Here is a 13,678-nt window from a genome sequence, read left to right as displayed (position 1 = left end):
GCATACCCTGTTAACCGCAAAGGAAAGATCAGGGCGTGTGATCGTCAGATACTGCAAGCCACCAACAATACTCCAATACTCCGTTGCATCCGTAGGAGACAGAATAGTACCAGCAGTAGCCGAGAGCTTGTCAGTGAAGGACATTGGTGTGGGGGATGGCTTACACTTGAGCATACCAGCGCAGCGCAAGAGGTCAAGGGAGTACTTCTTCTGGGTGAGAGCTAAGCTGCCGCGAGACTGATGCGCAACTTCAATACCCAGGAAGAAGTGTAGCCGTCCCAAATCCTTAACCGCAAAATCTCTGCCAAGTGCAGTCACAAGAGAGTCAGCAGCCATTGCAGAGGAGCTGACCAGAATGATATCATCCAAGTACACAAGCAAATACACAGTCACACTGGGGCGCTGAAATAAGAACAGCGAACTATCAGCTGTCGACGGAACGAAGCCATGAGTACAAAGAGTCGAAGCAATGCGAGCATGCCAGGCACGGGGCGCCTGCTTCAGTCCATAGAGAGCCTTCGTCAGACGACAGAGATGATGAGGCTGAGCGTGATCAACAAACCCTGGTGACTGCCGCATGTAAACCTCCTCTTCAAGCAGCCCATGAAGAAAAGCATTCTGCACATCGAGCTGTCGAAGAGACCAACCACGAGAGACTGCAAGAGACAGGAGAAGCCGAATAGTAGTAGGTTTAACAACGGGGCTGAATGTATCCTCATAGTCCAGACCCTGACGCTGTTTAAACCCCTTAGCCACAAGACGCGCCTTGTAGCGCTCAATAGATCCATCGGCATGTCTCTTGACTTTGAAAACCCACTTCGAATCAATGATGTTGACGCGAGGTGGAGGGGGAACTAGTGTCCAGGTCTCATTATGCATAAGAGCGTGGTACTCTTCCTCCATAGCAGCCCTCCAGTGAGGAATACTCATAGCGGCCTCATGACTGTGTGGTTCAGTGGTGGGATCTGCAACAGCATTAGCAAGACAAGCAGCCAGGTATGTGACAGTTCCATCATGACGCTGTTTGGGAAGAACGATACCGCTGCGGCTGCGAGTATGAGGACGTTGCGGTGCAACGATGACAGGAGCAGGCGGCACCGATCCTTGAGGCGTCGGTGAAGGAGGATCGGGCGACGGGGGCCCAGGCGAGGCGTCGAGAGGCTCAGCCGACCCAGGTGAGAGGGGCGGCAGAGACGTACGGGCGGGCGACGTAGGCGATGACGGAGGCGAAGCCGGGCATGGAGACGATGATGAGGACCGCTCGAGCCGCTCGGGTGGGGCCATCGGTGATGTGGGCCGCGCAGGGGCAGCCGTGACTGACACCGGCCCTGGTACGGAGGCATCGCAGGTGCCGGCCCAGTTGCATTGGCAGGCGTGGTTCCAGAGGCGGGGTCGAAGGCGGGAGGCGGTGCATGCACGTGCACCGGCCGATCGACGTGCGTCTCAGGAGATGCATCAGGAAGTAGTTCCAAGCGAGCACCGCGTCCAATTCCTGCACCATGATTAGGTAACAACACAGGCGAATATGCAACATCTTCAAATTGGCCAAGCATAATAAGAGATGAATGCATAGATGGAGGTGTGGTGGGTTGCTGCGGCATGGCGGAGAAGGGGAAGACGTTCTCATCAAAGACAACATCACGGGATATGTAGACACGATTTGTTGGCACGTGAAGGCACTTGTAGCCTTTATGGAGAGAACTGTAACCCAGGAACACACATTTTTTCGACCGAAATTCAAGCTTTCCATGATTATATGGACGAAGATGAGGCCAACAGGCACACCCGAACACCTTAAAGAAGGTATAGTCAGGAGTTTCATGTAAAAGAAGCTCAATAGGAGTTTTCATATTCAGAACACGCGTAGGTAGTCTGTTAATAAGAAAACACGCTGTAGCAAAGGCATCACTCCAAAAGCGAAAGGGTACGGAGGCGTGAGCCAGGAGTGTGAGTCCGGTCTCAACTACATGTCGATGTTTGCGCTCAACAGCGCCATTCTGCTGATGTGTGTGAGGACATGATAAACGATGAGAGATCCCAAGCTTATTAAATAAAGTGTTGAGGTTGCGATATTCGCCCCCCCCCCCCAATCAGCCTGAACATGAATAATTTTATGCTTGAGAAGACGTTCAACATGCACTTGAAACTGAATGAATATATCAAACACATCAGATTTGCGCTTAAGAAGATAAAGCCAGGTAAAGCGACTATAGGCATCAATAAAGCTAACATAGTAGTTGTGAACACTGACAGATGTTTGTGCGGGACCCGACACATCGGAAAACACAAGCTCAAGAGGACTCGTTACTTCCTGAGTAGAGGAAACAAATGGTAACTGATGACTCTTGCCTTCTTGACCAGCATCACACACGGAGATCTCCTTATTGCTAGACTCGATAGGCAGCTCATGACGGTGAAGTATATGGCGAACTATGGGAGTGGCGGGGTGACCAAGGCGAGAGTGCCACTGGGACGGCGACACACGAACACCGCTGAAAACGCGCGGGGCGGATGGATCCTCCAAGCGGTATAAGCCATGGCTCACGTGGCCACTAAGCAGAATTTCCCGCGTGGCTCGGTCCTTGACAAAAAGATCAAACGGGTGAAATTCACATAGGACATTGTTATCAAGAGTGAGTTTTGGAACAGATAACAAATTAAGAGTCACCGAGGGGACCCGTAAAATATTACGAAGATGAAGCTGCCTAGATGGATGACTAGTTAAGAGAGATGCTTGGCCAACGTGAGAGATGGGCATACCTACACCGTTAGCGGTGTGAACCTTGTCGTGACCGTAGTAGGGCTGGTGAGTGGACAGCTTGGCGAGCTCGTTCGTCATATGATTCGTGGCGCCGGTGTCCATATACCATGCGGGATCAATCGGGTATGACGGCGTAAAACCTCGGTCGGCGCGTGTGTCCTTGCCCTTGGCGGCAACATGGGCAGCAGGAGGGCCAAAATCTGCCATGGCAAATTGGCGCTCATTGCCTTTGCCATCATTGCCGATGCCGAGGAAGCTCCGCTGAAATCGTTTGTGGCACTTGGAGGCGAGGTGCTTGTCACGACCGCAGAGCTGGCATCGCACGGGGCCCTCACCCGAGGTCGGCGCGGCAGGGGGGTTGGCAACCCAGGCGACCGAAGGAGACGCAGGCGGGCGCTGTCCGCGCGATGCCCAAAAGGCCGCTGGCTGGTCGGCGAGAGTGGCGACGGAGCAGCGAGCCTCGATGCGTTGCTCGGTGAAGAACAGGCGGGAGAAGAGCTCGTGCGGAGGAAGCGGCGGCTTGGCGTTGTGGACAGCCTCAGCAAGGTTGTCGTACTCGGCGTCGAGGCCCTTGATAACATAGCCGGTGAACTCCTCATCACTCAGCGGTCGACCAATAGAGGTCAGTGTGTCCGCCAAGACCTTGATTTTGTTGAAGTATGTGGTGGCAGATGAGTCCAGTTTCTTGATGTCATCAAGCTTGCTGCAAAGAGCCATCGAGTGGGCGGTGGAGGTCTGGGCGAACGCATGCTCCCGAGTCGTCCACGCATCGAAGGAGGAGGCATCAAAGAGGCAAAGGCCAGCGAGCCCGTCTCCCAGGGAGCCCTGGATGGCGGACAGGATCGCCTGGTCTTGCTGCACCCACACACGGTGCGCCGGGTTGATTGCCGGGCCGTGAACAGTGGGTATAACCTGCGGCGGACACGGAAGGGAACCATCGACATAGCCAAGGAGGGAGCGGCTGCGAAGCAGCAGTAGAACCTTGGCACGCCAAAACAGATAGTTGTCAGGCGTGAGGCGAGTGGTGATTAGGTTGTCGAAGTGAAACGGCCCGGAGGACACGGCGGCGTCGGTGGCAGGGACAGCGGACGCCGCAGAAGCGGCGGGTGCCACAGCCGCGAGCGGGGCATCGGAGGCCCCCGAGGCCGCCGGCAGGATGGCGAGTGTCGAGGACGAACCAGCAAGGGCCGCGGGTGGCGCCATCATCGCGGCGGTGGAGATCGCCACCGTCGAAGTCGTGGGAGATGGCGGGATCGGAGTCGAGAACATCGAGCCGACGGCGGTAGTGCCGAAGAATTGAGGCCTCGGCGAAGCACCGGCGTGGGCGGGTAGGTTGAGGAGGGCGGCAAGCGTCACGGGGATGGCCCCGGAGCTGGCGGCGCCCGAGGCGGAAGCGGTCATGGCAGCGGCGGCGGCGGCCCTAGGGTTGGGGGTGCGGCGGCGGCGGCGGCTGAGGTGGAGTAGGACCTAGGGTTAGGCTGATACCATGTTAAACATAGGTTTTGTGGGAACTGGCTCAACCCTCTATAGGGTGGCCTATCACATATATTTATAAAGTTATACAATATACAGATTATACAGTTGGGCTACGTTACAAAGTCTAGCAGAACGTGTGCCGGATAAACTAGTAGCAGCAACGATGCTCTTTGGTGCCTCAGAATCTGCATTATTCTGGAGCTAAGCCTGTGCCTCCTTGACACGGAGGCTCCGAAGCCACATGCGCGCCGCCGGCGCGTTGCATTGATTCGGATTCCCTCGGCCCGGTCGACTGCGGCGGCGATCTTGGCTGGTGGCTCGATCGACCTGATGATGCAGGTGCATGCATGGAGTGGCGTGCAGGATATTAGCGCCACGCAGGCATGCCGGTCCATGTGATACATGGCCATCTGAGATTATAAGAGGAAATGTTAGGCGACCTCCGTTTTTTTAGATTTTCAACGTCGATAATCAAATCGGCTACTCATAAAAAAAAACAAATCGGCTAGTAACATGGCCATCTGACATTTAAAACCGGCTAGCCACACACCAAAACCCACCTCCGAGCTAGTACCAGTGATTCGGCCGTCCCTTTTACGTTTTCAACGTCGATAATCATGTCGGGTTGGAGTTATTCGTACATCCTAAAACCCACAGATAGGTCCCAAATCGGAGGAGCTCTAGGGGAGTTCGGACGTTTATCACGTTGGACTCCAAAATCTCTAACCCATCCAAAAGCTTTATCCGGCTTTTTGGCTCTAGAACCCCTTCATTGATTCACGCTCGACTAAACCAGTCATCCGCCCATCCGCATTCACATCGGACATGATTGGCCCGCCGCCTACCCGCATTCACCCTCTCGCACCGTCTGAGAAGCCTATTGTAGCTACCCACATTCACACCTCTGCCGCTCCATGCATACCTTGGTTATTTAAAACCGGCTAGCCACACCCCAAAACCTACCTCCGTTCCCCTTCCCCCACTGCCCAAGACGTTGTTCGCCGTCCGACCACCCCTAGTTTGCATCTGTGTTTGTCGTCCGCCGTCCGGCTCACTGGTTCAAGCAGTTGTCGGCGCAACTGATGACATGCCTTGCAACCGCTCTCTCCTCACCCCTCCCACGCTCCCATTCACCCACATCAACTAACATGGCTCGTCAGCGTCAGTGATCACTCCGGCGGCACCCCCTCCTTACTCACTCCCAGCTAGAACCACTCCCACTAGCCCACCCCACCTGCTTGTCGGCCACCACTACTTTGCTGCCCGGTTACCCTCTCCACGTCCACATAGGGCAATTCACCCGACACCGCTTCACTAGTGTCGACAATGCTATGGGCATCGAGTTCTAAGAGTAGATCTCCTAGGCTTTTGTACTCCCATCACCTCACTCGTAGCAGTATCACCGACTATGCATCTACTTCTCCAAGAGCACTCTATCCTACATGCCACTTGTGGCAGTTGCGCTGCAGAGTTCCTTCTCACCCAACTGGACAGTTCGAACTTTAGATTCCATGTCGCTTCTGCCACCATTGCTAGATCCTCCTCCAACAAGAAACGACACACCACATAAACCTCCTTTTCGCCATCCATCCACTCCCTAGTGATCCTACGCAACATCCTCTTTTGCAACACCACATTAGTGCCAAAGCCTAACCCAACTAATATGGGTACCGCGTGATCCCTGTGGGTGAGTGGTGGGATTGAGCCCATGATTAGCCCCGCACGAGTCCAAGGAGTCCTTCCTGAGACATTTAGTCCAACCCCGCAGCGAGTTCACGTCTGGCAAGGAAGGACGCGAGGCAGATACCCCTCGAACTCCTCGAAAGGAGGCAGAGCATTCTCCAACAAAGAAAGAATCAAGCTGCTCACAACCAGGAGACCAAGATAGGAAGGGATCATACCGACTGGGTATAAATAACCACACGCCAAGACCAGGATGTGGACTTCACGACGCCTAAGACGACGGAACCGAAGCGTTAGTTTTAACCTAGATTAGATTCAATCTTAGACAACCCGTCAAGATCGACCACCAAATTTCCCACTGACTTCGTGGCAATGTCAGTGGACCCCTAATTTGTACTCATTGATATATATAATTTCGGACAAGCAAGATTAGGGTTGTTACTTGAATCCCAAGGGCCCAATCCTGGGTAAAATCGTCCCGAGCCCATCAGTAACTTGAGTTTACGTCCCGTTATCATATAAATCCATATACACTACTGGACCGTTGTTGTTGTTTGGGTACTATGCGAACACTGTCAACATCTAGCGCCAACTCCAGAAAAAACTTCTAAATGAAAGAAAAGGACCACAAAAATGTGGCCTCATAACTTCATGGGTCATGGTACATTGATACATCTCATCCACAACAGAACTGCATATACTCCATATAGCCCACACTATGCCAGAGGGCACAGGCCTTATCCAAGATTGCACTCTCCAATCAAACATAATACCACGCATGACATCCATAGTTAGACTAGCAATTCCTGGAGGAGGCTGGCCCTTACAGCATCTAGAAGAAAGGACTTAAACTTGCAACTAGCTACAAATTGCACAACCATGCAATTATAATTAATTAAAAGTTGATAGTACTCTAACTCTCACACGACGAGGGCCTTTGCCCTTCCATTCCATGGAGTGGTACTTAAGAACTGATCAGCAGGAGCGAACAACGCCATGCATCAGGTTCCAGATATGCTTTTTGTTAGCAATCTTGTGAGACCTGACTAGCTGATGCCTGATAGTGTGGTTGATTTAGATAACTGTTAGCGCGGTGGGTGAGGCGGGCCGGCCTACACCTTGATGAAAGTGTGATACGGGCTCTGCACGGCCTGGGCCGCGAGCGCTGCCTGGAGCTTGATGTCCTTGAGGGCAGGGTCCTCGAGGAGCAGCACCTTGTCCTTGTCCCTCACCCCAACCATGTGGAGGTGGTCGCTGTCCTCCCTCTCCTTGCCCCTGAACAGCAGCCTCTGCTCCCTCGGCTCCAGCCCCGTCACCATGGATACTACCACCTTCAGCTCACCTGCACAAATTAATTTTGCAAACACATGTTAGACCTTGATCCAGAGAACTAAGTGTACTTGATTTACTATATTCAGTGATAAAAAAACACATTGCTTTGTACTACTAGCAAGCAAGATGGAGGAGAGTTCCACTTAGGTTCCTACTCTGAACCATCGTGTGTACATTTTTCAATGATAAAAAACAGATTGAGTTTAGGCTTTGTACTAAAAAACTATGAACCATCTTGTGCACGGTGGCAGGTCAGGAAGCCTTCCATCCGGCAGGTCCGTGCATTCTTTAAAAAAAATCACAAGGACGAGGAACGACGCTATGATTTAGTACTCTACTGATGGAGCTGCTAGGAAGAAGATGGGGGTACTCTTATGATTTACTCACCAAAAGTGCAGGTAGCTCCAATGGACACCTCATGCCAGGAGTGCCCGGTGGCCACCCTGACCGTGATGATCTCGACGTCCCCCCTCCCGTCCCTCCTCTGCACCAGCATGCCCCCCGGCCGCACCTCCCACTCGATCTCCCCGCTGCCGCCGCCGCCACGGATGCCACCGGAGGCATCGCTGCCGTTGTCGCTGCTGCTGCTGCAGCTGCTACTAGACCTGCTCATCTTGGAGGAGCTCCTCCTGAAGAGCCTCTTGGGGTTGGGGCACCTCAGCTTCATCATCGTCGAAAATGGCAGCTAATCTTTCCTTGCAGTTGGTGCTGAGGCGCAGTTGAGCTGGTGGTGGCTGTAGGAACAGGGCTTGCTGTGTATATATAGCCATATAGGAGGCGAGCTAGCTGTAGTAGGGTGGCAACAGGACAAGCTTTGGAAGCGTGCGGCTATTTGTCAAAGGCATCAACGAAGGGGACACTGCGACAGGCGAACTTGGCACAGTCCAAAGCGGCAGGCCAGGCTCTCAAAAGGAGAACAACGTGTGAAAGGAAAAAGCTTCCCGACAGAGGACAAAAAAGAACACAAATCTTATATTTAGTCCTTTGACCATGCGATCATTTCCGCAGGAGTCATTACAGGTCTGTAAACACAAATCTTATATTTGGTCCGATCGAGAGCTTCCGTGAAGCTACGGCGCTGACACATGGACCCGCATTAACTCCACTGTCGTTTCAGACTGTCACTGACGTGTGGGCCCAACATAATTTGTCAACTGTCTATGCACATTTCAGTGTTTCCTTAGGACAACTCCAATGCAGATTAAAAAAAACTCCAACGCAGATACTCAAATCGAACACAACAAACCGGACGAATTTTAAGGAAGTTCCACGCATTACATTCAAACCGGACGATATGTAACAGTTCAACTGAACTAACCTGTGGTTGGATGGTTAGAGGGATTGTGGTATTCCAGCCCACCAGGGTTCAAGTCTTTGTGCTTGTATTTATTCCTAAATTTATTTTAGGATTTCCGGCGATGCGCATTCAGTGGAAGGAGACGTTCATGTCGATGACGAGGTGCCTACGATGACTTCGTAAATTTCAAAATGATATGTCGGCTCAGTCTTTCGGATGTGCTCATAGGGGTAGGGTGTGCGTGTGTGTTCATAGGGGTGAGTGTATGCACGTGTATATAACCGTTTGCATCGGTACTGGGTTAAGAAAAACAAGTTCACCTAATAAAATAAAATAAAACTAAACTACGCGAGGCAGCGGATAGTGACATCGTACGCATGGCCGCCTTGGCTGGCGGCACCTCCTCGTCGTTTCCATCGTCGTTGTTGCCATGAGAGTCATCCTCGTCATGGTCCTTCAAGCGTGGAAGGGCGCATAGGGGTCAAAAAAGAACTGTTCGGCCACCGCGTTGGCGCTGGCGATTGGATGCCTTGCCCTTGTTACCAATGGCACAGCGCGCTCAGACTCGGCTAGCCTCACTTTGAGTAGCTTGTCACTAAGACTGCGTCGCCGTCGGGCTGACGTCTGCGTGGTGGTCCTTGGCCGGTCCTCGGCCCAGAACAACGCGAGGTCGGGGTCGAAGCCACGTCCGACGTCACGAACGCGACCTGGCGCGCCACTCTCGTCGCGGCCCTAGATGTCGCCTTCACATCAATTGTCGTGGTGCCGGACAACCTGTTGCTGCCGTCGGGACCGAGGTAGTGCAGGATGTGCCCGCATGTGTTTGCGAGCGCCGAGGAGGGCATCCCTCCTTCTTCATGACAATCTGGCGCCACTGGCTCCCAGTCGACCGACGGCGGTGATGGCGACGCCCTCACATTGCCTCGTCATAGACGGCTCGACCGTTATGCCAACCGGATGAAGCATCCAACCTGGCTGCGGAGCGGGGAGGGCGGCTCCTCCTTGGCGTGACATTTGAGTTGGACGTCGCGGTATCGGGGGGGGTGGGGGTGTTGGAAATATGCCCTAGAGGCAATAATAAATTGGTTATTATTATATTTCCTTGTTCATGATAATTGTTTATTGTTCATGCTATAATTGTATTAACTGGAAACCGTAAGACATGTGTGAATACATAGATCGTAATATGTCCCTAGTAAGCCTCTAGTTGACTAGCTCGTTGATCAATAGATGGTCATGGTTTCCTGACCATGGACATTGGATGTCGTTGATAACGTGATCACATCATTAGGAGAATGATGTGATGGACAAGACCCAATCCTAAGCATAGCGCAAGATCGTGTAGTTCGTTTTGCTAGAGCTTTTCTAATGTCAAGTATCGTTTCCTTAGACCATGAGATTGTGCAACTCCCGGATATCGTAGGAATGCTTTGGGTGTACCAAACGTCACAACATAACTGGGTGGCTATAAAGGTACACTACAAGTATCTCCGAAAGTGTATGTTGGGTTGGCACGAATCAAGACTGGGATTTGTCACTCCATATGACGGAGAGGTATCTCTGTGCCCACTCAGTAATGCATCATCATAATGAGCTCAATGGGACTAAGGAGTTGGTCACGGGATCATGCGTTACGAAACGAGTAAAGAGACTTGCCAGTAACGAGATTGAACAAGGTATGGGGATACCGATGATCGAATCTCGGGCAAGTAACACACCGATGGACAAAGGGAATTGTATACGGGATTGACTGAATCCCCAACATCGTGGTTCATCCGATGAGATCATCATGGAACATGTGGGAGCCAACATGGGTATCCAGATCCCTCTGTTGGTTATTGGCCGGAGAGATGTCTCGGTCATGTCTGCATGGTTTCCGAACCCGTAGGGTCTACACACTTAAGGTTCGGTGACGCTAGAGTTGTTATGGAAAATTGTATGTGGTTACCGAAGGTTGTTCGGAGTCCCGGATGAGATCCCGGACGTCACGAGGAGTTCCGGAATGGTCCGGAGGTAAAGATTTATATATGGGAAGTCCAGTTTCAGTCACCGGAATGGTTTCGGGGGTTATCGGTATCGTACCGGGACAACCGAAAGGTGTCCGGAGGTCCACCGGGTGGGGCCACCTACCTCGGGGGACTTAATGGGCTGAATAAGGGTGGGAACTAGCCCCCTAGTGGGCTGGTGCGCCCCCAAGGGCCCAAGGCGCCTAGGGTTAGAAACCCTAGGGGGTGGGGGCGCCTCCCGGCAAACTTGGGGGGCAAGTCCCCCCATGGCCGCCGACCCCCCTCTAGATGCATCCGGCCCCCTCTCACTTCACCCTAAAAATAGAGGGGGTGGGAGGGCAGCCGGACCCTTCCCCTGGCGCAGCCCTCCCCCTCTCCAACACCTCCTCCTCCTCCGTAGTGCTTGGCGAAGCCCTGTCGGAGAACTGCAAGCTCCACCACCACGTCGTCGTGCTGCCGGAGCTCTCCCTCAACTTCTCATGTCCCCTTGCTGGATTAAGAAGGAGGAGACATCCCCGGGCTGTACGTGTGTTGAACGCGGAGGTGCCATCTGTTCGGCACTTGGATCGGATCTTCCGTGATTTGAATCGCCGCGAGTACGACTCCATCAACCGCGTTCTTGTAACGCTTCCGCTTAGCGATCTTCAAGGGTATGAAGATGCACTCCCTCTCTCTCTCGTTGCTAGAATCTCCTAGATTGATCTTGGTGACACGTAGGAATTTTTTTGAATTATTACTACGTTCCCCAACAGTGGTATCAGAGCTAGGTCTATGCGTAGATTCTATGCACGAGTAGAACACAAGTAGTTGTGGGCGATGATTTGTTTAGTTTGCTTACCGAGTTACTGTTACTAGTCTTATCTTGAATCGGCGGCATTTTGGGATGAAGCGGCCCGGACCGACCTTACACGTAGGCTTACGTGAGACTGGTTCCACCGACTGACATGCACTTGATGCATAAGGTGGCTAGCGGGTGTCTGTCTCTCCCACTTTAGTCGGATCGGATTCGATGAAAAGGGTCCTTATGAAGGGTAAGTAGCAATTGGCATATCACCGTTGTGGCTTTTACGTAGGTAAGACACATTCTTGCTAGAAACTCATAGCAGCCACGTAAAACATGCAACAACAATTAGAGGACGTCTAACTTGTTTTCGCAGGGTATGCTATGTGATGAGATATGGCCAAAAGGATGTGATGAATGATATATGTGTTGTATGAGATTGATCATGTTCTTGTAATAGGAATCACGACTTGCATGTCGATGAGGATGACAACCGGCAGGAGCCATAGGAGTTGTCTTAATTTATTGTATGACCTGCGTGTCATTGAAAACGCCATGTAATTACTTTAGCTTATTGCTAACTGTTAGCCATTGTAGTAGAAGTAATAGTTGACGAGACAACTTCATGAAGACACGATGATGGAGATCATGATGATGAAGATCATGGTGTCATGCCGGTGACGAAGGTGATCATGTCGCGCCTCGAAGATGGAGATCAAAAGGCGCAAGATGATATTGGCCATATCATGTCACTTTATGATTTGCATGTGATGTTTGTCTTGTTTACATCTTATTTGCTTAGAACGACAGTAGCATAAATAAGATGATCCCTCACTAAAATTTCAAGAGATGTGTTCCCCCTAACTGTGCACCATTGCGAAGGTTCGTTGTTTCGAAGCACCACGTGATGATCGGGTGTGATAGATTCTAACGTTCGCATACAATGGGTGTAAGCCAGATTTACACATGCAAAACACTTAGGTTGACTTGACGAGCCTAGCATGTACAGACATGGCCTTGGAACATGAGAGACCGAAAGGTCGAACATGAGCCGTATAGCAGATACGATCAATATGGAGATGTTCACCGTTGATGACTAGTCTGTCCCACGTGATGATCGGACATGGCCTAGTCGATTCGGATCATGCATCACTTAGATGACTATAGGGATGTCTATCTGAGTGGGAGTTCATTAAATAATTTGATTAGATGAACTTAATTGTCATGAACATAGTCTAAATATATTTACAATATGTCTTGTAGATCAAATGACCCATGCTAATGTTGCCCTCAACTTCAACGCGTTCCTAGAGAAAACCAAGCTGAAAGACGATGGTAGCAACTATATGGACTGGGTTCGTAACTTGAGGATCATCCTCATAGCTGCCAAGAAAGCATATGTCCTTGAAGCACCGCTAGGTGAAGCACCCATTTTCCCAGCAACTCAAGACGTTATGAACGCCTGGCAGTCGCGTAGTGATGATTACTCCCTGGTTCAGTGCGGCATGCTTTACAGCTTAGAACCGGGGCTCCAAAAGCGTTTTGAGAAGCACGGAGCATATGAGATGTTCCAAGAGCTGAAAATGGTTTTCCAAGCTCATGCCCGGGTTGAGAGATATGAAGTCTCCGACAAGTTCTACAGTTGTAAGATGGAGGGAAACAGTTCTGTCAGTGAGCATATACTCAAGATGTCTGGGTTGCACAACCGCTTGTCTCAGCTGGGACTTAATCTTCAAGATGACTCGGTCATTGACAGAATCCTCGAGTCGCTTCCACCTATCTACAAGAGCTTTGTGATGAACTACAATATGTAAGGGATGGAAAAGACCATTCCTGAGTTATATTCAATGCTGAAATCAGCAGAGGTGGAGATCAAAAAGGAACATCAAGTGTTGATGGTGAATAAGACCACTAGTTTCAAGAAAGGCAAGGGTAAGAAGAACTTCAAGAAGGACGGCAAGGGGGTTGCCGCGCCCGGTAAATCAGTTGTCGGAAAGAAGCCAAAGAATGGACCCAAGCCCCAGACTCAGTGCTTTTATTGCAAGGGAAATGGTCACTGGAAGCGGAACTGCCCCAAATACTTAGTGGATAAGAAGGCCGGCAACACCAAAGGTATATATGATATACATGTTATTGATGTGTACCTTACCAGCACTCGTAGTAGCTCCTGGGTATTTGATACCGGTGCGGTTGCTCATATTTGTAACTCAAAACAGGAGCTGCGGAATAAGCGGAGACTGGCGAAGGACGAGGTGACGATGCGCGTCGGGAATGGTTCAAAGGTCGATGTGATCGTCGTCGGCACGCTACCTCTATATTTACCTACGGGATTAGTTTTAAAC

The 13,678-nt window shown here is 51.3% G+C and overlaps 1 protein-coding gene across 1 annotated transcript; it reads right to left on the bottom strand.

The window, feature by feature from the left end:
• Positions 1-6,532: 6,532 nt before the first annotated feature.
• On the bottom strand, positions 6,533-7,970 carry LOC123049533 (BAG family molecular chaperone regulator 1). The gene is made up of 2 exons (XM_044472435.1): positions 7,640-7,970; positions 6,533-7,262 (listed from the first exon to the last, which is right to left on the bottom strand). Exons 1-2 carry the CDS (start codon positions 7,920-7,922, stop codon positions 7,033-7,035), a joined length of 513 nt encoding a protein of 170 aa, XP_044328370.1. The 5' UTR covers positions 7,923-7,970; the 3' UTR covers positions 6,533-7,032.
• Positions 7,971-13,678: the final 5,708 nt, after the last annotated feature.

This window comes from Triticum aestivum, chromosome 2D (genome assembly GCF_018294505.1).
Source record: "Triticum aestivum cultivar Chinese Spring chromosome 2D, IWGSC CS RefSeq v2.1, whole genome shotgun sequence".
Classification (NCBI taxonomy): Eukaryota; Viridiplantae; Streptophyta; class Magnoliopsida; order Poales; family Poaceae; genus Triticum; species Triticum aestivum.
The sequence above is the reverse complement of the archived record's forward strand: the minus strand, read 5'-3'. Positions and strand labels throughout refer to the sequence as shown.

What these genes read in the sequence shown, in the direction of transcription:
- LOC123049533 (XM_044472435.1), bottom strand. Translation starts at nt 7,922, where the DNA reads ATGATGAAGCTGAGGTGCCCCAACCCCAAGAGGCTCTTCAGGAGGAGC. An exon ending in TGGAGCTACCTGCACTTTTG is followed by an intron (nt 7,263 to 7,639) that starts GTGAGTAAATCA and finishes TAATTTGTGCAG; the next exon opens with GTGAGCTGAAGGTGGTAGTA.